Raw genomic sequence first — 23,832 nt, 5'->3', positions numbered from 1 at the left:
CTCCCTCTTCTTCTCTTCTTCTTCTCTTGGCCGAATCCTCCTTTGTGGCTAGCACCACAGTTGGGTTCTTCTCCATATCAGTGTTCGTGTGGATACCGTGGAGGCGTGAACACACTGATCGTGCTGAGATCCGTGAACCTTTGAAGGCAAGAGTTGCTGTCGGGATTGCGAAGGGCTCGCATCAAAGGTAACCTCGATTCTAGTAGGTAGAATCGTCAAACGAGTATGTTTTTCGCATGGATCTTCTGGAGGGATCCTGTTTTCCGCTGCGTTATATGCGGTTTAATCGGTTTTTCGCGCATATAGATCCCTACAGTCATGGATTCAGAACCATTGCCAACTGATAACAAAGAACCTGCAGCAAAAACAGCTTTTGATACCTAAGACTCTACCACATCCCATGGCTTTTTAAAGAAGCACACACAAAGAGTAACCATCTGGGCCAAGAGATAAATCATCTTCAATGTTGAACATCGCAACCTTTATTTGGAAGTGCAAATGAAAGAAAGAATGGAATATATATCTTGTCCTCTCATCCATTGAAAAATTATGGACGGACAAATTTAAAAACCATATGCAAATCAATTTTAGGCATTTTTTTCCGTTTGAAATTGAGTAGAACGAGCTTTCCCTCCCTTCATCATTGTTGTCAATCTGCCTCGCTCAAATCTCTCCCTCGCTCCCTTGCTCAAATCTCACCCACGGTGCCGTGAGCTACCTTGCTTGTGATTGCCAACAAACTCCCGATCGTGAGTGATCTCACTCTTGGCCACGTAGAGCCTCCCTCACCACTGTGAGTGATCTTGTGGTCACAAATGACCTCGTTTGTAGCCGCAAGAGACCTCATTCTTGATTGCGAGTGACCTTATGATTGTGGACGGCCTCGTTCGCAATTGCGATCAACCTCATCACTATGGGTATGCTCACTAATGGCCGCAAGTGACCTCATGGCTGCTGGCAAGGTCCCTCATGGTCACAAGCAACCTTGTGGCCATGGGAGGCCTTGCTCATGATTGCAAACAGCCTTGCTCGCATCCATGAGCGGCCTCGCTTGCAACACAATTTCATCGGAGTTTTCTTATTTATTCCTTTGTGTAACGTATTCCCAATGGAGACCTGCTACACTGGTGCCACTATGTTCCAAGTATTACAGTGTTAATTACATTGTTTACTTCTCCATCTCAAGCCTTTGATTCTTAATTGTTCCTACTCGAGATCGCTTCTGGATGAGTCACCCAATGGCGTAGCTAGAGCTGAGTTGTATTGGGCTCCAGCCCAATGCAACTCAGTAATTGAAACCAATATATTATTTTACAGTGTAGTTACAATTGGAGCCAATACATTATTTTATAGTACAACTGAGCCAATTCAGCCCAGTGCAGTCTAGAGCCTAATGAAGCTCAACAATTGAAGCCCAGGGCAGTCAAAATCCTAGCTACGCCATTGGAGTCACCGGACACCTAGCCGGTATGTTGACTCACTAAAGTAATACCCACGACCAGCTGAGGAGGAGGACGTCGGATTTGAACGTACCACTGAGCACTGAGCAAAGTAGTACCCACGACCAACTGAGGAGGAAGACGCCGGGTTCAGACGTGCCACTGAGCGCTAGCAAAGCAGTACCCACAACCAACTGAGGAGGACGCGGGGCTCGAACATGCCATTAAGGGCTAAGCTGCAAGGAGAAAGGCGAGGGTGAGAATGGAGGTCAGAGGTGTCTTGGCTTAGCTACTCCGATGCTCAAATCAAGCCACAGTAGGAGAGGAAAATGCGAAAATGAGGAAGTAAGGATGTTCTTCGTCGTGTGTGTGTGTGCGTACTTGCACCCGTGAGAGACAAAGTCGTTATATAGAATTATAAGAGAGAAAAACGTCCTATCTTAATTAAGGAAAGTATCCCATCAGTGAAGATTTTGTCAGAGGAGATGTCCCACGCTGGTAAAGAGACTATCCCATTATCGTCACTGCTGTAGCAAAGGGTTCTATCACCCATGTCTGGTACAATATTAGTCTAAATCATGATGCATTAACTGGGCAAGTGAGCTACCCCAAATATCATATCATAGCACGTATTCTTCTAACGATCATCTGACAAGCTGAATGACAGAATGTCAAGGGTCGAATTTGAAAGGACCGAGCTGATTAAACACTAAGCAGGGTACTGGACGAGTAGAGCTTAGGCGGCAAAGAGAGCCTGTCGAGGTCATCCGAGATCGAGAGTCGAGATGTGATCCGGGATGGAGTTCAGGGTCGAATATAGATTTAGTTGGGAGGCCAGGACTAAGAGTTGGGTGTTGAACTCGAGTGGAGTGAGTAGTCGAGTATTGTGTCTCGAGTCAAACTGATTGCCGAGTCGAGGAATCGGAGTCGAACTGTTTGCCGAATCGAGGTTTGACCACCTTGCTAGGGTAGGGAGTGCGAGCGTAGAATTCAGTTATAAAGCCCAGGTGTGGAACCAAGCTAGTCAGTCTGGAATCAAACCTTCCGTCCGACGTGTCATCTCCAATTGAACTAGGTCTTAACCTTCTGGATCAAATTATACTAAACCATAATATTAATCAACTATTATTTAGACATCAAATTACTATCCATCCGAGACCTGCCAACTAAGGTAGGCTTTTATCATGTCATGTATTGGCCAGCCCTCTTACTCCATAAATTCTGGTGTTTGTTGCTGGAAGTGGAATGGTTGTGTGTCTGAGCTCTCTATGTCTTGTAGCTTCATTTGTACTTCAACGGTGGCAATTCTTTACTCTCAAACATTGGTACTTACTGCTTGGCGGTACTCCAGTTTCGTAGCCTCAGTTTAATTTCTATAAAGATGAAAGACTGACTCCATTATATTGCTGATTTGGGCTGGACGATCTGCAGCAGTTTGGTTTTCCAACTACCACGGCTCTTGTATTGAGAATATTCCAAGTTATACAATGGAAGGTGTGCCAGATGAAATGGTTAAGGATCCATCTGGAATGAGTGGGAAAGATGATGAACGGCTGGTTTCACAGCCATCCAGTGGAGCAAGGAAAAGCGGGCTTTTTATCTTCTTCTTGGACATAAGGTGTCATCACTTTGGAATATATAGCATTTTAATCTTCCATGAGAATATGATCAGCTCATGTTTAATTTGTTGTTGATCACCAGGCGAGTGTTCAGGCTGGATGAGCTGGGGCAGGAGATTTTAAAGATTGCAGTCCCTGCAGCACTGGCTTTGGCAGCTGATCCACTTGCTTCACTGGTTGACACTGCATTCATTGGCAGGCTAGGTTCAAATTTTCTTTTTTATTTAGTTTTTTCTTTTCATTTTTTTTCCTCCCTCTGTTGATGGATATACCTGCTAGCTTTTCCTTCCGCTATCAATTATTTAATAGAATAGCCTGTAATCTGTAAGAATGTTGACTTGCTCTATCAGAAAACTTAAGAAGCCTTACAAAGACTAAAACTACCTTCAGGACATTATGATATTCCAAGTTTTTTTTTTTTTGTTGTTAGAAAAATTTGATGGACAACAATTTCTCAGCATTCAGTCAATTGCAGGTTCCGTTGAGATTGCTGCAGTAGGGGTTTCTATAGCAATTTTCAACCAGGTTTCGAAGATTTGTATCTACCCTCTCGTTAGTGTCACAACTTCCTTTGTAGCTGAGGAAGATGCAACCATGAATGGCAGTGTTGAAGCAGGAGAAGACTTGGAGAAGACGAGCCAAGAAAATACTGAAACGGAAGAGTTACCTCCTGATCATGGTATGCACAGCTTTTAATCTATCATTTTCATTCAAGTTGTTAATGATGATCAATTTACTCAACAATCAAACTTGCTTCAGATTCTAAGAATAAAGGATGCACCTCAGCTTTTGTTCCCACCTTGTGTAGAAGTGGTGGCAAACGCAGATACATCCCTTCAATTTCATCTGCACTTATCGTTGGTTTAGTGGTTGGTCTTCTTCAGACTGTTTTTCTCATCTTTTCAGCAAAGTGGATGCTAAGAATTATGGGTGTGAAACCTGTAAGTAAAATTCCATTTAATTTTTATAAAGTAGGCTTAAAAATGACAAATTAATATGAATTCTAACCTCTTAATGATAAGTCATATCACCACTTGATAGAGTTACAAGGAAAAATTGCAAACAAAAATGCATTTGCATTAAAACTTGAAATTTTCTCCATCTTTATTGTGTTACAAGTATATATTGTGTTATATGTGAGTTGATTATGAAACCTATGGCAGTACAACTGCAATATTAGCTAGATTTCTCCTCAATTTGTTATTTTTGTCGACCAGGGATCATCTATGCTAGCCCCAGCATTGAGTTACTTGACTATGAGGTCTCTTGGTGCACCTGCTGTTCTACTCTCATTAGCCATGCAAGGGGTTTTTCGAGGATTTAAGGACACTAGAACTCCTTTATATGCTACTGGTGAGCAAATTGATCCCTCACTGTAACGCATTTGGCAAAAACTAATACTTTTAGTTGGCAAAATTTAAGCCACCTAGTTATGCTAAATAAAGACTAGCTCTCAGAATTCTTTTTGTGCTTGTCAAACAAATGCAATCTGTTAGTAAGTAGCGTACAAGTACCCTATTGTATTTATCATAACTCTTTTTTGTTTTTGTGACATTGTAGTGATTGGAGATGTCACCAACATCATTTTAGACCCAATTTTAATGTTTGTTCTCCATATGGGTGTCATTGGCGCTGCAATTGCTCATGTCATCTCTCAGTAAGTTTTGCATACCTTCCTTTGGGCCCTTTTTCTGTTCTTATATGAGTTATTGTGTGCTATTTTGAGTAAAATACTTCCTCCTCGCAGGTACTTTATAACTCTGATACTGCTAAGTAGACTAGTTCTGAAAGTTGATATTGTGCCACCTAGCCTCAAAGCCCTCAAGTTTAGCCGATTTCTTCAATGTGGTAAACCATCTACAATATCGTTTCACCTTATTTTCAATATTTTGATTTGCACTTGAGATAAATTTAGTGGACTTGTAACATCATCATCATCCTTTTATGTTAAACTAAGTTATGATTAATTGCAATTAGTGGTAGCTTGTTCTTCATTGCTAAGAAAAATTAAGTTACGGTTTCTCCATGGAGATAGTCTGAAGTTCAACAAGATTTTGTGGTTTGTTTCTCAGGATTTCTGCTGCTGGCAAGGGTAATAGCAGTCACTTTTTGTGTCACACTAGCCGCATCATTGGCGGCTCGCGATGGACTGACTTCTATGGCAGCTTTCCAGATCTGTCTACAGCTTTGGTTGGCAACTTCTCTACTTGCTGATGGACTGGCAGTAGCAGGCCAGGTAAGTGTTCAATCCTCATTTACAATGTATTTCACTCGTGATTTTCAATTTGTTCTCCAGAATCATGGGAACTTTCTTGCATTGAATAAAACTTGAACTTTTGTAGGCAATACTCGCTGTATCATTTTCCAAAGGGCAGAATGCTGAGGTTGTTTCTGCTACAGCTCGAGTGTTGCAGGTACCATGCATTCCCAAAGAACAAAACTTTTCCTCTCTTTAGTTCTTAATTTTCATATGAAAAAAAAACATAAAAGAAAACAAAAAAATTGCATGTCTTGCAGTTCAGCATTCTTCTTGGAGTAGCCCTCACTGTTTTGCTTGGAGTAGTAGTTCATTTTGGGTCTGGCATATTCACCAAGGACATCGACGTCCAAAAGATGATACACAAAGGCCTCCCGGTATGCCATCTTCTGTCTTAACACAATCTGCATAATAAGCACAAAGATGTTGCCTGATACAGCTCAATGAGTATAACAAATTCTACTTCCTATGTGTATATGAGATTTGTTTCCCCTCAAAATGTAATAGAAAATAAACTTGACCATAACACTCAGTTTGTTGCTGGCACTCAAACAATCAATTCCTTGGCTTTTGTGTTTGATGGCATCAACTTTGGAGCTTCTGATTACACTTTCTCTGCATACTCTATGGCAAGTCTGTCTCGTGTCACTTTACTTTTATATTTGATGGTTCTGGACATGGCAGCCTCTATTTTGCTTCAGTAATTTTCTGCACTTGGATTTGACTTGCTTCCCTTCCTTACACGTTCAGGTTGCAGTGGCTGCTGTTAGCATTCCCAGCCTTATCTTCCTATCATCAGCTCATGGATTCATTGGGATATGGTTTGCCTTAACAATCTACATGACCATAAGAACTTTGGCCAGTGTTTGGAGGTATGTCAAACTATTCATGATTGTCACAGCCAAAATAGTAGAAATAAACTCTTGATATATATCGAAGAAACAAAACTTTATATACTTGAGTCTATAGTCACTTATTCTTTTAAGTGATCATGATATTGGTTGCTTCATCTGCATTGTGTTTGGAATTATTTATTGACCACTAAAGCTCATCTATATTTCTAACTCTCTGCAGGATGGGAGCAGCAAGAGGACCTTGGTCTTTCCTTCGGAGATAATTCATCGCGATTGATCCTTTAAGAAGGTGAGCACAAACTCGCACACAAAAACATGGAGTGCTACTTTCATCACTAGTTATGGTGAAACCCACAAGTCATAGGAGAAAGGGGGAAAAACAGAAGGTTAAGTTCACAAAAATCTCAAGCTCATGGTTACCTTGTAACTTGAGATTAAGGTGTATGAAAACAACATATTGTAATGTCTTCAATTAGCTTAAACTAGCAAGGTTTGAGACACCTACATGTTGAAAATTCTGCATTTGTTCTGAAACAAATTCCTGTTTTAGCTGTATGTCTAAAACTCACAAGTCGGCAGCACATCTTTCACCTATTGAATCCCATCTTCAACTAAAAGGCAGCCAGAGAGGTTTCAGATTTCTGTTCCTAGGATTTGCCTTCCGGATCACATCACTGAGGCAAGGAATTGTCTTTAGCTTCACTGAATAAAATCAAAGACAGACCAATAGAGTGCGGTTTAATTAGCCTAATCAATATTACAGTGCATGAAAACTACTGTTTGACAAAAATATGTAATAAACTCATGTGAGTATCTCCAACAAGTTTGCACTGTTAGAAACATGATCTCCTACAGACATGTGGAGTTAAGCCCAATGGATAGTTGTAGACGACAATTTGTTGCCCTTAACTAGTTCAATAAGGCTCAAGTCTAGCCCTACTTTGCACACTCTAGGTGAATACAATTCAATACACTTTGGGCACTTAACGCCAGTTAGCTCAACCGCTTGAACACCACAATCACACCAAGCCCAAGGTGGTTTCCAAGACCATTCTTGACGTAAAACAAATTGGTGTATATTAATTTGCAAATGACACTGACGGCAATGCAGAACGACTTCAAAGGATTACTACCAAGACATCGCATCAAATTGAGTAGAAAAGAAGTTTGGTCAACTTTGATTATACTCAGATCTTATTAGGTCAATGAAAATAAAGTGGTCCTAGTCAACCTAAGGTGCATGGGTCATAATACGATTTGAGTTTTGGTCAAAACAAGTCCAAAATTTGATGTGGATTCAGCACCAATATCTACCTATAGACAATCCAATATATATTTATATAAAAACAAAATAGAAGAGTTTGCCAAACAAGTTTTGAAAAAGATGAAGATAAACGACCACTCATGCAATCCACTCATCCCCAAATTACTCAATTACAATTTGCAAACAAGAAAATTTTGAAAAATTAACCAAGAAGAATGAGAATATATGGCATGAGTTTTTGCTTGAGCCTAAATAAAATAATTTATAATTTTTCTAAAGATATATTATTCTTTTTTAAATTTGGATCTTTTAAAATTTTGAATAGAAGTTGGATTAACTATTGATTAATTTTAATTTATTTTTTAAAAAATAATTTTCAATTTTATAATTATGCTCTCTAATTGAATAAATTTACCCTCAATTTATTCTACATAAATTATCTATTTGTTAATTCTAATTATTTAATAATAAATTATGCCAATTAACTCTTATTCATGCTCCCTTAAGTTACATATATCTAATGTGTTCGATCGTTGTGCATAAAACTCTATAGGCTCCTAAAGATAATAAAAGTGTTCAAAATCATTGAACCTATTGAAGACCCTCCTCTTCATCATTTTAGGTCACAAGTCTTGATTGACCGTGTACTAACAAAGCAATGAAACTACTAATTATTAGTGCAATCATGCCTTAAGTGGTTATTTTCAAGCATATTGTTTTGATGTATTTGGCAAAAGGTTTAAATTAAATTTATTTGTATTTTTTTTTTTTTGCATATCTCGATGGTTCAAGATCCATTGGAAATCAAAGAATGATAGAATGAAATAATCTGATGGACCACAAACAAGGAGCATCAAAGTGATAGTGTTGACGACCAAAAGGAGGCAAACTATGTAGTTGAAGTATGAAAGATGGCAAGAGGAGTGAGTTATGGGCTCGGTGTTAGTGCAGTCATGTCATTAGTGATTGAGATCGATCATAGGCTTTCATATTTGGACAAAATTTAAGTTAAGGTTTCTTATATATTTGATTTGTGTATTGTTACGACTAACCAAGAGAGAGGGGGGAGAATAGTGAATGCCCATAGTTTACAACTTAAAGGTTTCTTGCAAATTACTTAGCAAGGTTAACACATATAAATCACAATGAAAATGTGAGAATAGATACGCAAATCTCTAAGCTTCTAATCCATGACCTATAGATCCTTTAGGTGGATCACCTCTAAATAGCCATAATTTTTCTCTTTCTCGATCAAATATTAGAAGTGGAAAATCTTCTTACAATTCAATATTAGAGGTGGAAAATCTTCTTACAATTCATTGAATGAATTATAATAAATCTCGCAAGGAAGGTCACAAATTAGTACAAGATGGCTCAGAGATTGCTTGGAATATTGTTGGGAACATTAGCTTCAAATCTCCTCAAAGTCCTACTTTTATATGATTTCTTCTAGCCTCTTTATCATTGTTGCTTGACGCCCAACAATTGGCTAGAACTCATCATCAAACGATTATTCCATTGATGTCTTTAGCAGATTTGACTATTGTTGCTTTATTAACAGCTCTTTCCACCCTAACTCCTACAAAAATAGTTTGTTAGGACTCTCGTCCCCTCTACATTTAGGTATCAAAAAGTTTTGATAGTTTTGATGAGATTGGCAAAGAGTTTAAGTTAGATTTATGATATTTGACTTACATGCTAAGTTGTGTAGGGTCTACCATGTATACAAATTAACTTGGCATGACCAATGATTATGATGGCTTGAGGTCCATGTGATTAGAGAAGGATGGTTCATCCGAGGGACTTAAAGATGAGGAACATTAAAGCATAGGAAACCGAGGAGGTGAACTGCATGAAGGATGTCATGGGAAGGAGTCGAGGGCTCGTTGCAACTTAGGATGTGAGAAGATCTCAAGGTTTAGATGAACTCCACCTGAGATGTGAGTGGAGTGGACTATATACATGGGGTAAAGGGTAGCAAACAACTTAGGCTAATTAAACCATAGAACTGTTTGAAATTACGGGACTAGTAGACTGATATATCTAATTTATTGGTGGCACAAATATCCTAAGTTAGTTTTGTTTGGGGTATTTTGGTTGGATCAATCGACTGATGAGTAAGGATCAATCAATTGATCCCTAGCAAATGAACATAAAGTTATCCAGTCGACTGGCTGAGTCTACTAAGGTTCATTTGAAACAAATAGAATGTCCTAGAGTTGGCTGGAGTAGTCAATTGAATTCTATTTGAAATACACAGAATGTCTTAGAGTCGATTGGAGCAATTGACTAAACATTGATTAGTGAACTATTGATAAGTCCAGTTGATTGGAGTTACAATGACTAGTTCAAACGAAGTCCAAAATTGAAGTTCTAATGTTGGGATCCGTCCAGGTGTAATGAGCGTGTTTATATGTTTCTCAAATGTATACAACGAAAATAGAACAATAATTAACAGTAATTATCACAACACACGTATTCATAAATAAGAAATAACAACGTACAAGGAATGACAAAAAATTAAAATTTTGCAGACTAGTAAATATTCTATGTGTATCTTATTGATGACGTTGAACGAAGTTGGCATCAATCGAGTGGTCCTTGTCGAAATCCTGCCTCTACTGGTGATCCACGTCAAACTCTCGTCTGGATAGCTTCCGAAGCCACGAGTCACATCATCATTTTCGGTACTAGTCGATAATCAATAACGATCAATTCGAGAGAAAAATCTAATTCTAAAAACATACAACAATATTTGTCGCGATCATTTTTCGAGACTTTCTAGCTATCATCGATAATCGTATCCCGGTGTAGTTTTCGATAGTCAACTTTCGACCACTGATTTAGGACAAATAGTCAAAACCTTTCCCCACAAAGATGGATTGATTTCCAGAAACTTCACAAGCTTTTAGCGACAACTCCGATGGCAAAATAGAATTTCGGGTTGCTGTCTAGAAGGAAAGATGCTATCTAACGATTCTTCCTCGACCTGCTGTCCATAAGCAAAACCAAATTCCCGTTTATCGAAAACATGTCTACTGGCGTCCAACGTTGGGCTATACAAATAGAAGAAGAAACACGAGATAGAGTCGGCGATGCTCTTGCAATCGCCCACCTGATTCAGAAGACATCGTGATCTGGAAGACACCGCAACCGAGAGAGCAGGGCGATGATCTTTGCCACCTATTGCTCACGGGAGGGAAGAACACCTGTTTCTCACGGGAGGGAAGCAGAGTTCCTCCGGACGCCCACGCTTGGATGGAATAAGAACAGGGACAACACGATCTTCTGGAGCAGTGGTGCGATCGGCCGGAGTAGAGGACAGCGTCGCGGCAACCACAAGGCGGAGGCACCCCACGAGGAAGAAGGAATCAGCCACGCTCGAGCTAGGGTTCCTCTCGCAATCGAGACGGAGCTCCCTCTTACGTGGCTAGGTTTTCAACTTCTTGTTTCTCTGTCAGACGGCGAGCAGAGACGGGCTTTTGGGCAACCACAAGGGCGAGACAACGATCCACGAGGAAGAAGAAGGGAGAGGTGTTTTGGCGCTTCGAGCTAGGACTCCAGCCATCACTTCCTCGCAACCGAGCTCCTCTTAAAGCTTCTCTGAGATTTTTCTGCCGGAAAAATCAGGATTGTGAGTGGATTTCTCACGATCGGGCACGCGTGACAAGAGGTGTCGCGACGGGGAAGAAGGAACAGGGGCGAACCGCGTGAACGGGTTTAGGGTTTGACTTAGACCATGTTCGGTTCAAATCGGATACCGTAGTGAATCGATCTTAAGTTTGATTTAAACTTATGTCGTTTGGTTTACTAATCAAATAATCTTTGATTTGATCTAAACCAATTTTATTCATTTCATCTTCACAAGGCGAAGCTCCTAATCTCTTCCGTTTTACTAAAATATTTTTCATTATGAACCAAATCGAGCTGGTTCAAAATTGAATCGTTTGATTCAATAACCAAGCCATCTCCGATTTGAACGAAATTAATTTTATTCATTTCATCTTCATAAAATGAATTTTATCATTTTTTGTCTGATCTACTTTATCTGTTTTAATCTAAGAATCTATTTCTTAAACTCATTTTAAGTCCTTCGGAGAACTTATTGTGCGTGTGACCCAATAGGTTCCCGATTATGTTAGCCGTCTGTAATCAACTATTAATTATAAAATGATAATGAGTGGCACCTAGTAGTACATCATGATCCCTAATTGATAAAAAAAATCAACGATTGATTCTAGAACATTTCTAAACCCTTCAACAACTACAATGAGACGTGCTTCATTCCTTTCATCGTCTTATACCTGCTTGATTCAAAATATGATCTATATGTGTCAGTCCTACTAGTTGACTATATCACATCTAGCCCAAGTTGTTTTCTTGTCCTGTAGATTCAAGTTACTTATACATGTGTCCAAGAGTGTTGTACTCTTGACATGTAATATTTTGGCCAAAGACTTTTAGTAACAATCTTGACAAGCGAACAAGGTATACGTCTCCTTTTTCAAGGAGCCGTGAATCCTGTATGGACTATTCAAATACCTTCGGGCACTTCGATTTATACTCAATCATTTCAGGTCCACACCACCTCGGAGATGTTTGCTTAAGATGTCAAAGTATAAGTCTTCATCACAAGATAACTTGAATATCGCAAGTCAAAGGAAACTCGCACTTAAACTCTACACAAGTATATGGGTGTCATCAAGTAATAAAAAGTATCGAATCCACAAGGACTGTTGATAGCTATGGTAATGTCACAAGACTAGTTATTTAGACTCTAAAAAAAAGCAAAAAAGTCAAGAATTATGGATTAGGTAGAGAGAGAGAGATTGACTTGGGGGTTTATAGAACGAGATAGAGGAAATAGATGAGATGGATGAGTCTAGGATTTCGGTTTTTCATTCATGCAAGGCGACGTCCTTAATCCATGTTTACTCTCTTACTCTCCATGTTTATCATCTTGTAGGGATTCTAACCAAGATACCAACTAGACCTCGTCAAGCTTCATCGGAATTAAATCATTACCCTCAAATGCTACAACTACTAGTTTGGGATGATACCTAATAGCCTGGTTCTATAGTTCTCCCACTGTCACTGGGCACTCCAGCAATACTAGTGGTATCCTACCCTCTGTCACCGAGTACCCAATTAAGAACTCCTTCCTAGTCATCAATAGCCGCTAGCTATCCCTTATGAAAATTTACCATCATGTAAGGATCTCCTCGGAAAGTCCGGTTAAAAAGGTTCACCTCCTGTCATAAGGCACCCCGTGTAATACGATCCTAAGATCTTCCTACACCGTAGTCTACCCCTCATAATCATGTACTTGCGCTCACACAAACAAATCATCAAAATGCAGTCAAGGCACACAATATATTAAATAAGAATAAACAATTCATAGAATAGAAAAAATAACATGAACTAGTTCTTACATCACATCATTACATTAATGTTCATCCTATATCCTAAACTCAAAGATCTACTTAATTACAAGAAGGCTACAACAAGAAAGCACAAAAATTGTCATCCGCAAGAGAAGGGAAACCATATCTTAATGCTCGTGCAATCCTTGGAAGGTCTTCTCGCTTTGGAGTAGGATGGATTGGCGAAAATGAAGTGTTCCGGGCCTCCCCAGGAGAGGGAAGGCGCCGCCCCTAAGTCAAGACCTTAGGGTTTCCCTAGATCTCTCCCCAGATGCCTCGAAAAGGGTTGTAAAAGATGTTTAAATAGGTTTCCAAGGGAGACATGGTCGTGCCTCATGGCACAACCGAAAGATCGGAGAGGCATGGTCGTGTCTCACGGCGCTGCCGAAAAGATTGGGAGAAGTTTCTGCTGACACGATCGAGTTTGGTGGAACAACATGGTCGTGTCTTGCGGAACAGCTGAAAAACTCGATGCTGACTCCCCGCTAGCACAGCCGTGCCTGGAAGGCACAACTAGAGAAAGCTGCTGCTTTGAAAAGAAGGCATGACCACACCAAGCAGGGGCTTTGTTTCTGGGGCACGACCGTGCCTGGTAGGCACGGCTAGAGAAAGCTGTTGCTTTGGAAAGAAGGCACGACCACACCATGCAGGGGCTTTGTTTCTGGGCATGACCGTGCTTGGTAGGCACAGCTAGAGAAAGCTACTACTCTAGAAAGGAGGCACAGCCGTGCCTGGTAGGCACGACCACACCAAGCAGGGGCTCTATTTCTAGACATGGTCGTGCTTGGTAGGCATAGCTAGAGAAAGCTACTACTCTAGAAAGGAGGCACAACCGTGCCTGGTAGGCACGACCACACCAAGCAGGGCTCTATTTCTAGGGTGATAGGTCCGCAAGTATATGACCATCGTCAAGTAATTAAAAGATATCAAACCACGGGGACCGTGAAATCAATCACTAAACTAACACAAGAAGAGTCTAGAGTTCATGTAATTTGGATTGTGATGGGGAAGTGAGAGTGAAATCAAGCTCTTAGACCTCGATCGAAGAAAAATCAACTAAGTGAAAGGATGTGGAAAACGATCCTAGGACTTCGGATTCCTCGAGATTATGGTTGATTGATCATGGAATCCTTACCATTCCTCAATGATTATACAATTGCAAAGATTCTAACTAAAATATCCAATTAGACCTCGTCAGGTTTCGTTGAAATTAAATCATTAATCCTCAAATATTACGATCACTAGTCCAAGATGACACCCAGATAGCCTGGTTCTATAGCTCTCCCGCTGTCACCGGGCACTCCAGCAATACTACTAGTGGTCCTCGTCGGAGTCCCGCCTCTACTGGTGATCCACGCCAAGCTCCCGTCTAGACGGCTTCGGAAGCCATGAGTCACGTCGTCGTCTTCGGTACTAGCCGATGATCGACGACGATCGAATCGAGAAGCCTTATTACGAAAATCACGCAACAACGTTTATCGCGATCATTTCTAGGGCTTTCTAACTATCACCGAGAATCGTATTCTTGATTTTCAGTAATCAACTATTGACCGCCAATTGACAAACAACCGAAAAACTTTTTCGATAATGATGGAACAATTCTTCAGAACGCTTTGTAAGCTTCTGAGAGGTATTATAGATGGAAAACTCCCGACTACAATCGGACAATTATTCCATAAGAGATTTCACAAATCACTCTTGAAAAGAAAAACAAAAACAAGGTATTTCCTTTCCTCTCCCACACGGCCGAACAAGGTTTATCTCTATTTCTTGTGGTCAATAACAGAAACAGAACACGAGCTCAAGCTTTAGCTTGTTGTGGTCAACAGCACAAAAGCAAAGAAGGAAAGTCTCTATTTCTTCACAAAATAGAGCATGCCAAGTGTTCGAATTCTTCCGGTCGGCAACACAGCAAGACACTCCTTTGTTTCTCCAAGCAAAGGAGGGAACCTGCTCTTGGCATCCTCTTCTGGAACTGACGACGTTCACTCAAGTGGGAAGCGGCAGCCTCGGCCGTCGCCCCTTTTTTGAAGAAGAAGAACCGAGACAGAAGAGGAATGGAGCTCCAACGGCTTCAAAGGGGACGGCGGCGCGCGACCCTTCAGCCTAGGGTTTTCTTCACGGTCGGCGTACTCGCGTGGAGAAGAAGCGATTCTGCTCCGGAAGAAGATGCGCCGTGCCGAGAGGATGAAGGTGTCATGACCAATTAAGAGTGGTGAGCAGTTGGTAATAATATCATAGACTAGTAAATTTATATTGATTCATCAAAAATCCCAAATATCCTTTGTTGTATCAAAGTCAACAAATTGAATATGAATCGATAAAATAGATGTGTTGCAAAATCAAGTAATAATTTGATGATTTTTGCTATCCCAATCCTCAAGACGTTCAACATACTTAACATCATATTCATTTATATCATGAATTGGTTTGACAATATCACCAGTAATAATATGCCAGAGTTTTCGCCCAATTAAAATACTTTTAATGCGTTGAGACCACAATGTATAATTAAAACCATTTAAAATAGCACCAATAGGGCAAGAAATTTCAGATTTGTCCACATCAATTAGCCCAAAATAAGAACTAGACATAGGCACAGATAACTTCTAGAATCAGAGTGAACTAGAAATAAATTCACTAACCAGAGTAACTAATCGGGTCGCAAATCAATTGTGACAACGAAAATAAGAACAGGAAAAAAAATTGATTGAGGTAATCTTGAATGGACTAAGGCAAAAGCAAATTAGCAGCATGCAGATTTAATTTGCAAGGCTCTGATACCATGTAAGATTTAATTTTTTTACTTTATGTGGATGATATGATTCTTATAAGTGACGATTCTTCTGTCATTTCTGAGTTACAAAACTATCTTAGTCAACATTTTGAGATGAAAGATTTGAGATCTCTCGGCTATATTTTTCTTGATCTTGAAGTCTTCTATGATTCTGATAGTTACTACTTGTGTCAAGCAAAATATGCATCTGATTTGCTTTCTACATTTGGTATTACAAATTCATCTACTATCTCTACACCATTGGACACCAATGTTAACTTCGTTTGATGGCACACCTCTTTTTGATCCTACTTCATATCGATAACTTATTGGTGGTCTTATTTACCTTACAGTGACTCGCTTTGATATTGCTTATGTTGTGCACATAGTCAGTCAGTTCATGTCTACTTCACTAAACATTCATTTTACAATAGTTCTTCGTATCCTACAGTATGTCAAAGGCACACTTATTCATGGACTTCACTTTTCTTCTCATTCCTCATTAATTTTGTTTGGATATTTTGATGCTGATTGGGCTAGCGACTCTACTAATCGTCTCTCTACAACTGGCTACTATTTCTTTTTGGGAGACTCACTCATTTCATGGCGTAGTAAGAAGCAAACAGTTATATCTTGATCTAGCACAGAATCTGAATATCGAACTCTTGCATACATTACTTCTGAATTACTTTGACTTTGTTGGTTACTTGAAGATATGAGTGTTACACACTCCTCTCCTACTAGTTTGCATTGTGATAATCGTAGTGTCATCCAAATTGCTCATAATGATATCTTTCATAAATGAACCAAACACATAGAGAATGACTATCATTTTATTTGAAGACATTTCCAACGTGGGACTTTACAACTTGTTTCTATTTTTCTAAAGGCCAAACTACTGATCTTTTCACTAAAGCTCATTTTCTTAGACGATTTAATCATTTACTTCACAAACTCAAGTTGGTCTATGCTATTCCATCTTGAAAAAAAAATGATAAATCCCAGTCAGTCTCATGGACTCAATCCCTAGGGGTGGCTGGTCCGGTCCCACGGAAGTTTCCCACCGACCACCAGGGTAAATCGGGAAGCGCATACGGCGGCCAATCCAAATGCCCAGCATTCTTTGATTGCGTTCCCCATTTGGAGGAAAATTCCTGCAAATACGCCGTAGCTGGAGATCGAACCGCAGGTCCCTAGGTCACAACCTGGATGTCCTACCGTTGCACTATTGCCCCGGGGACTGCTATTCCATCTTGCTGCAAAAGGTTGGAACCGCCAACCTAGCGGCCCCCCCACCCCGGCCCCACAAGTATGAGGGGGAGTAAATCACGGTGAATGCGGGCCCAGTTACAACATGGTGGTTGAAGGCATTTGAATATGGACAGATATTGATGTTATCGCATTTGCTGCCATGGACCTTCGAACCGCCTACCTCATGCTGCAAGCATCCATGTCGTAACCGGCTGACCCCGCCCGTGGGGGCCTGCTATTCCATCTTGAGTTTGATGGGGAGGGTGTATGTGTATCAATAATTAGAGCAGATCTAGGTTACAATCATGCAGATTTTAATGATGTAATTATTGTTATTGATTTTTCTTTTTATTTTAATTTAGATAATTATCATTTTTATTTTAATCTAGATGATGTAAATATATAGAGATATATACTCTTTGTAAATAAAGTTTCTTATCAATTTTATAAAATAAAATGGAAAAAATAATAACGATGCATATTATTGATTTGTTAGTTGACTTGAACATCAAGTTTCCTTTTAGTGAAGAGAAAATAATATAAAGAAAAAATAAATTATCATAAGAAAATAATCAAAAAAGTATATTGAAGATTAATTCGACATATGCATTCATAGATAATAAAAGAAGCTCATGATAAATTTTAAATTTGACCTTTCAATTAATATATTTTTCAATATTTTTTATGCTACATTAGTAGTAGTTTTGAGTATAATTGCATGATCGAATTTATTTTTTTTTAAAAATTAAATCGATAGATCCAATTTTGAAGGTTATTAAAATATGTTTACCATTTGAAAGTGACTTGTAAAAACCAAAGTAAAAAAAGGTTGAGCTGAATTTTTAATCAACCAATTAGTTCACTGTTCAGACTGGTTTAGCATTTTCTATTTTCTATTTTCGTTTTTCATTTTTTATTTTTATTTTTCTATTTTTTGATCTAGTTTTTAAAAAATAAAAAATGTGTTTGATATGATATATTATTTTTTATTTTTTAAAAAAGAAAATATAAAAAATATGTTTGAAAATTTAGGTCCCTATGCTCCGGATCTAGCAAAATTAGGGTCATTTGGGAACCTATAGAAGAGAATGTGATGGAACCTTGACGCCGACTAAATCGCGAGGAGGAGAGATGAGTGACGTCGATAGATTTGAGGAGGAAGGAGAGGGTTGTGGTGTCACGCGTGGAGGAAAAGACCCATGAGGAGGGTTGCGGCATCGGCTTGCTTGCATGAGGAAGGGAAAATAGAAAAGGATCGTATGTAGGGGAGGTTGCGACGTCGGAGAGAAAAAGGAGTTGTGTAATGAGCTTGTAGCATGAGGTTGCAGCGTCGGGGGAGAAAAGGAGTTGTGCGATAAGGTTGCGACATCGGGGAGAAATTTGAAGTTGTGCGATCAGGGTTAGAGCGTGTGGCGTTACTGTAGTCACGTTTTTGTATTTTTCTATTTGCCAGTCGTAGTTTCCATTCTCCACAAATTTTTTATTTTTTTAGAAAATGGCTTCTCATTTTTTAGAGAATGAGATTGAAAAACACAAAACAAACAGTAATTTCTAGAAAATAAGAAAATAAAAACAGAAAAGACCAAATATTACTATAACAAACGTATTTTATGTTTGCTATTTTCCATTTGGTTTGAAAATTTTTTTCTATTTTTTATTTTCTATTTTTTATTTCTATTTTTCTATTTTTTGATCTAATTTTTAGAAAACAAAAAATGCATTTGGTATGATATACTGTTTTCTATTTTCTAGAAAAGAAAATTAAAAAATACATTTGGTTTGTTAATATGAAAAATTATAAACAAATAGTTTTTTTTTAATAAAAAGACCATCTTATTCATGGAAAAGGAAAAATCTTGTGTGAAGAACAACAAGGAATTCAAGAATAAACATTGCTGCTCCCCAAACTCACACTCAGCAAACATCTCCAAAACAAAAGCATAATTGGCACGCAAGACACATGTATGTAGAAATCCAAAACATAATAAGTAAACTGAAATCCATTTCAAAACCTTGGCACGCAAGACATATGTTGTCTGTACAAATCCAAATCAAACTTAGCATATTTGGCACAAACTCAGGCATATAATAAAATTCAACTTCAAAACAAAACTCAGAAATAAAAATAACCAATCATAACAACCATTCATAACAGAATCAAGAGCTACAAAAGGCTAAAACCAGACATTAGCTAATTACGAATGATGCTCTACAAAATCATTCCACATATGCAATTTCATCACGTACGTATCCTATCTGAGTTGGTGACTTGGATTAATTGGAATTGGCTCTTGATCATCAAAATCATCTTTTAACTCCAGACATGAGCATACCATCAAAAGAGTATTCCATAAATAAATTATCCATTACATGATGCCGACGTATGAAATTATGCACCGCACAACATGCAACTGGAATTAATCAAGAACAACTAAGAAAACAAGAAAAACAAAGATAAAAAACCATGCAATAAAACATTTCAAGATCAACAGCATGGATTTTATATATCTAAAATCAAGCTCTTTGTAATGCCATATCAATTCATATGCACAAATATTAAGAAGACAACTTGTGATAGATCAAGAACTGAGGCAAAAAGTGGGCATTAGTAAACCTTGTGTTTGCGAGCAAATTCCTCTAGTTGTGATCGAAATGTGGCAAGTTGTTCCTTCATGATTACGGAGAAGTGTGAGGATAAGTCACTCTAGCTAGGTTTCGATTAGCTTCTTAAACAGCTGAAGCTCAAAAACATATATAGTATCCTTCACAAGATGATATCTCAGCTTTCATGTTAATACTTCAGTTCACAATTTACAATTGCGCTATCAATTTCGCAATTTGGCATTCAACAATCATCAAATCAAAAAATTCAGCATAATTGGAAGCATGAAGACCAAAGTATCACTTGGATTTCTCTCTCGGAAAAGATCCAACGCAATTTTTTTATCCAAGAGTTGCAGAAGAGGGCAAGGGTTCGAATCCTGAAATCGTGACCCACTGCATTATAAAACAAATGGTCGTAGGACCGATCGTGTGAAGTTGGGGTGATCCAAATTATCTGAATCCTTTTGAAAATTGACCGGAAGTGGAATTTTCCTAATATCGGCCAAAAATTGGATGCAAAGGAAGATTTTTCAGACACCCAGACGATCCCTCTACCAATCGAGTCAATAGAAACATGGCATCCCAAATTCAAAAAGTCTACAATGGGGGAAGACTTAAAAGGAAGAACAAGGGGTAATCAAAGCGAGAAGAAGAACCTGACTGCTCGAACTCTGATACAGGCCTAGGCACAGGACCGTGTTGACGGCCGATTTGGTCTGCCTTCGGGCTTGACGGCGATGGAGGATGGATTGCGAGCCGCACGAGGCTGAAGGAAGACGAGCTTCTTCCATGGTTGGGGAGAAAAGGAGTTGTGCGATCAGGATTAGAATGGCATTACTATGTTGGACAATCAGGCCGAGTGGCCGAGTCGCCTACTGTCGAGACGTCGAGTGCCGAGAGATCGAGACGTCGAGTGCCGAGTGGCTGAGACGCCGAGACCGAGACGTCGAGTGCCGAGACGCCAAGAGCAGACGTCAAGTGCCGAGATGCCGAGAGCAGAGACATCAAGACGCCGAGTCCGAGACGCCGAGACGTCGGTGCCGAGACGCCAAGACCGAGACGTCAAGTGCCGAGACCCGAGATGGATGATGTCGAGGTCTGCGTTCAACGCAATTTCCTTAAAATAGATTCGTCCCCTCCGGCGGTGCTTAGAGGTCACGACGGACATCTGTTTCCCAGGATACAACGATAGGACCGGCAACACGATCAAGCACAAATGTTAATTAATGGCTTGATTTGAAACAGACAATGTCTGTAATAATACTCGATTGTTTCAACGCCAAGTCATTAACTCATTCGTTACAAAAAATGGAACGGGATGACAAAATGTTAATTGATCCGCTTGGGCAAATTATATCCTGACCAGTCCGACATTCGACGCGCACAGGTTGCGCTCGCACACAAGTTGCCTTGCAAGTAGTGCAATCCGGGCTCTAGATTTGCACCCCTGCGCACCCACGCGTGAAAGAGAGTCTCTCCCCACACATTTGTTCACAACATCAATGCTTGTGATACAATATAAACCAACCAAGTTGCCCCTCAACTACCCATGTGGGACTAAAACTCCTCCATATGAAGGTCTTCTCCATCCTTCCATTTCCTTATTTCTATTCACATTTCTAACATATTGTAACTGCGTTTTCTATTTGTCAGTCGCAGTTTTCATTTTTCACAAAAAATAATATTTTATTATTTTCTGTTTTATTAGAAAATGACTTTTTATTTTTCAAAACATGAGATTGAAAAACACAAAGCAAACAATGATTTTTAAAAAATTAAAAAAAAAAATGAAAAAAAGATCAAACCAAACACTACTTTAATTTTTCTTTTTAATGTCTAAATTCCAGACAAAGGCAGGAGATGCTGCTAAGACAGGGAAGAAGAAATGAGCCATACCATGTTCCTTGACAACTGTTAGTGTTTATATATATTTGTTCGTGTTTTTACTAATTGCTCTTAATCTAGTTCCCTTAATTTGCCTCATGCTCATGATTTTGTATTCGATAGATATCGAAACCATTTTAGCTTAAATTTAGTTATTTATCTCCTATGGTATTATACTTTGGAATTGAATCCAAATTTATTGAACTCTGTTCTTTTTGATAAAATTTTCCCTTGATCAACTAAAGACCCTCAACCCTCTAAGTCAGAAACTTATTTAGGCTCAAATTATGTCATTAATGTCATTAATATCTGAGATGACTTGTAGAAATTCCACACAAAAATTAGGGCATTTGCAATTATTAATAATCCTATTAGGCACAAGAGAATCTTAGCAGATTTATTATAATTATCAATTTATATTTCAATAAAATATGCTGACATATAAAAATCTATCTTTTTATTTGTCCTTTTCTGCTCAAAACACTGTTATATGTGAACATTTCAATTTCAGCATGTGTGTTGTCTAAATTTTTCCCATTATAATTATAATTGTCTAAGAAAAATTCTAACACTACAAAATTTCACATCATTATTGATAAGGAAAACATGATCATAAACACTAAATCCATAATTTGAGGAAGTGTTTGGGGAAAGTGGTAACTACTACTATTAATAGATTTAGTTTATATTTTTTTTTATCATGCATTTCAAGCTTCTTTTTTTTGCGTAAAAATTATAATATATTTTCTTTTATTAGAATTTTAATTTGAAAATATATGTAGTGTGTTAACCTATGCGAAGACATGTATATTAGTTACATCAGTTTAAATGTAGTAAGTCCTATAAATTACCTTGTTATTTTACTTAAATCAATAGATTTAAGTTGTTATATAGCTGTTTCCCATGTTGAACTAGTTGGTTGTTAGCTGTTAAACTTAATTATGCTGTCCAAATGATGAGATTCTAGTTGATGAAATCTAAATGAGCATTTTAGGAGAACACATCCTTTTAACTATGATCCGACGGGGTATGAGGAAAATAGAGTAAATATAAGTATCGATTAATTGGTGAAGGTTATTTCATGAACCCAAATAGACCTCCGACTCCCTACTCCGATCTCGGTATGCTTCCTTGAGCATGTGCCGACTTCCTATTCCGGTCTCGGTCTGCTTCCTTGAGTATGTGCCGACCTCCTACTTCGATCTCGGTCTGCTTCCTTGAGCATGTGCCGACCTCTTACTCCGATCTCGGTCTGCTTCCTTGAGTATGTGCCGACCTCCTACTTTAGTCTCGGTCTACTTCCTTAAGCATGTGCCGACCTCTTACTCCGATCTCGGTCTGCTTCCTTGAGCATGTGCCGACCTCCTACTTCGGTCCCGGCGCGTCTCCTGCATCACATGCTAACCTCATGACTTGGTCTCGGCACGCTTCTCACATCAGGTGCCGACCTCATGACTTGATCTCGACACACTTCCTATACCCTACGCTAGACTCGAGATTTGGTTTTGACATGCTTCCGGCATCATGTGTAGACAACTGGCGCGTGATCCTCGCCTAGAAACAGGGTCATCCCATCTAAACCGGGAAACGCAGAACCAATTCTCCGAAAAAATAGAAACATATTCTCAAATATATGAAAACAGATGGGATCTTTATAAGGAAACGAGTATGTCAGAATATTTCTCAAACGGTTGCTAATATTTCGGAAATCAACTACTATAAAAAGGTAACTCATGCCCATGGGTATAAGTACGCATACATAAATCCTAACTTTCCCAAGCCATTAAACTCCCTACTTGTACCAAATCCTAATTTGAGCATCGGAGTGGCTTGTCGAAATCCACCCTCGGTGTCATTCTAACCCTCTTTTTGAGTACTTTACGAGCCTCTTCTTCTCCTTCTGTAGTCTCATCACAGGAACGTACACATCAATGGTACTTTAATCAGTGTTGGAACCATCTACGGTGTATTGATCGAAACAAACTAAAATCGATTTATAATGTGAAGTTATTTTTGGGCATAAAAGGCTAATTTATTCAACTCAAAAAACAACTCCTCAAATTTGGAAGAATTTTAACATGTTTATCACACCAATTACAATCGAACCTTAGAGATCATGAGAGGCTTCAACCCTTCAAACTTGCACACCTACTACCCTCATCATTCAAAATGACGACTCCTTAGTGAAGAAGACTTGTTCCTATTAGAGATGATGTTTGACCTTTGAAGTTTTTCTTCATCAATCCATTGGTCCAAGGTCAACCCCTAGACGAAGCCACCTGTGTGTTTGAACTCAACTATTTCCCTGTAATTACGAGTATTAATTAATACGCTAATCATCAACTAATTAAATATTAGTATACATGATGGGTAATTATTACCAAGAACCCATTGGGCCATTTGGTCTGGAGTTGTATATAAAAATAGGAAAGTGGGAGGCGGATTACGAGTAAGAGCAAGT

General features: G+C 38.9%; 1 protein-coding gene across 1 annotated transcript; it reads left to right on the top strand.

Moving 5' to 3' along the window:
* The first annotated feature begins 2,926 nt into the window (after positions 1-2,926).
* Positions 2,927-6,477, top strand: LOC141813706 (protein DETOXIFICATION 42-like). The gene is made up of 13 exons (XM_074701683.1): positions 2,927-3,057; positions 3,141-3,262; positions 3,534-3,737; positions 3,818-3,999; positions 4,276-4,411; positions 4,619-4,715; positions 4,806-4,906; positions 5,131-5,294; positions 5,401-5,472; positions 5,576-5,692; positions 5,849-5,944; positions 6,066-6,187; positions 6,390-6,477. Exons 1-13 carry the CDS (start codon positions 2,927-2,929, stop codon positions 6,430-6,432), a joined length of 1,587 nt encoding a protein of 528 aa, XP_074557784.1. The 3' UTR covers positions 6,433-6,477.
* The last annotated feature ends 17,355 nt before the right edge of the window (positions 6,478-23,832 follow it).

Source organism: Curcuma longa, chromosome 20 (assembly GCF_044706935.1).
Source record: "Curcuma longa cultivar G26 ecotype Majalengka, Jawa Barat chromosome 20, ITB_CL_G26_1.1, whole genome shotgun sequence".
NCBI classification, from domain to species: Eukaryota; Viridiplantae; Streptophyta; class Magnoliopsida; order Zingiberales; family Zingiberaceae; genus Curcuma; species Curcuma longa.
The sequence above is the reverse complement of the archived record's forward strand: the minus strand, read 5'-3'. Positions and strand labels throughout refer to the sequence as shown.

What these genes read in the sequence shown, in the direction of transcription:
- LOC141813706 (XM_074701683.1), top strand. Translation starts at nt 2,927, where the DNA reads ATGGAAGGTGTGCCAGATGAAATGGTTAAGGATCCATCTGGAATGAGT. An exon ending in ATTGCTCATGTCATCTCTCA is followed by an intron (nt 4,716 to 4,805) that starts GTAAGTTTTGCA and finishes TCCTCCTCGCAG; the next exon opens with GTACTTTATAACTCTGATAC. An exon ending in GACTGGCAGTAGCAGGCCAG is followed by an intron (nt 5,295 to 5,400) that starts GTAAGTGTTCAA and finishes GAACTTTTGTAG; the next exon opens with GCAATACTCGCTGTATCATT.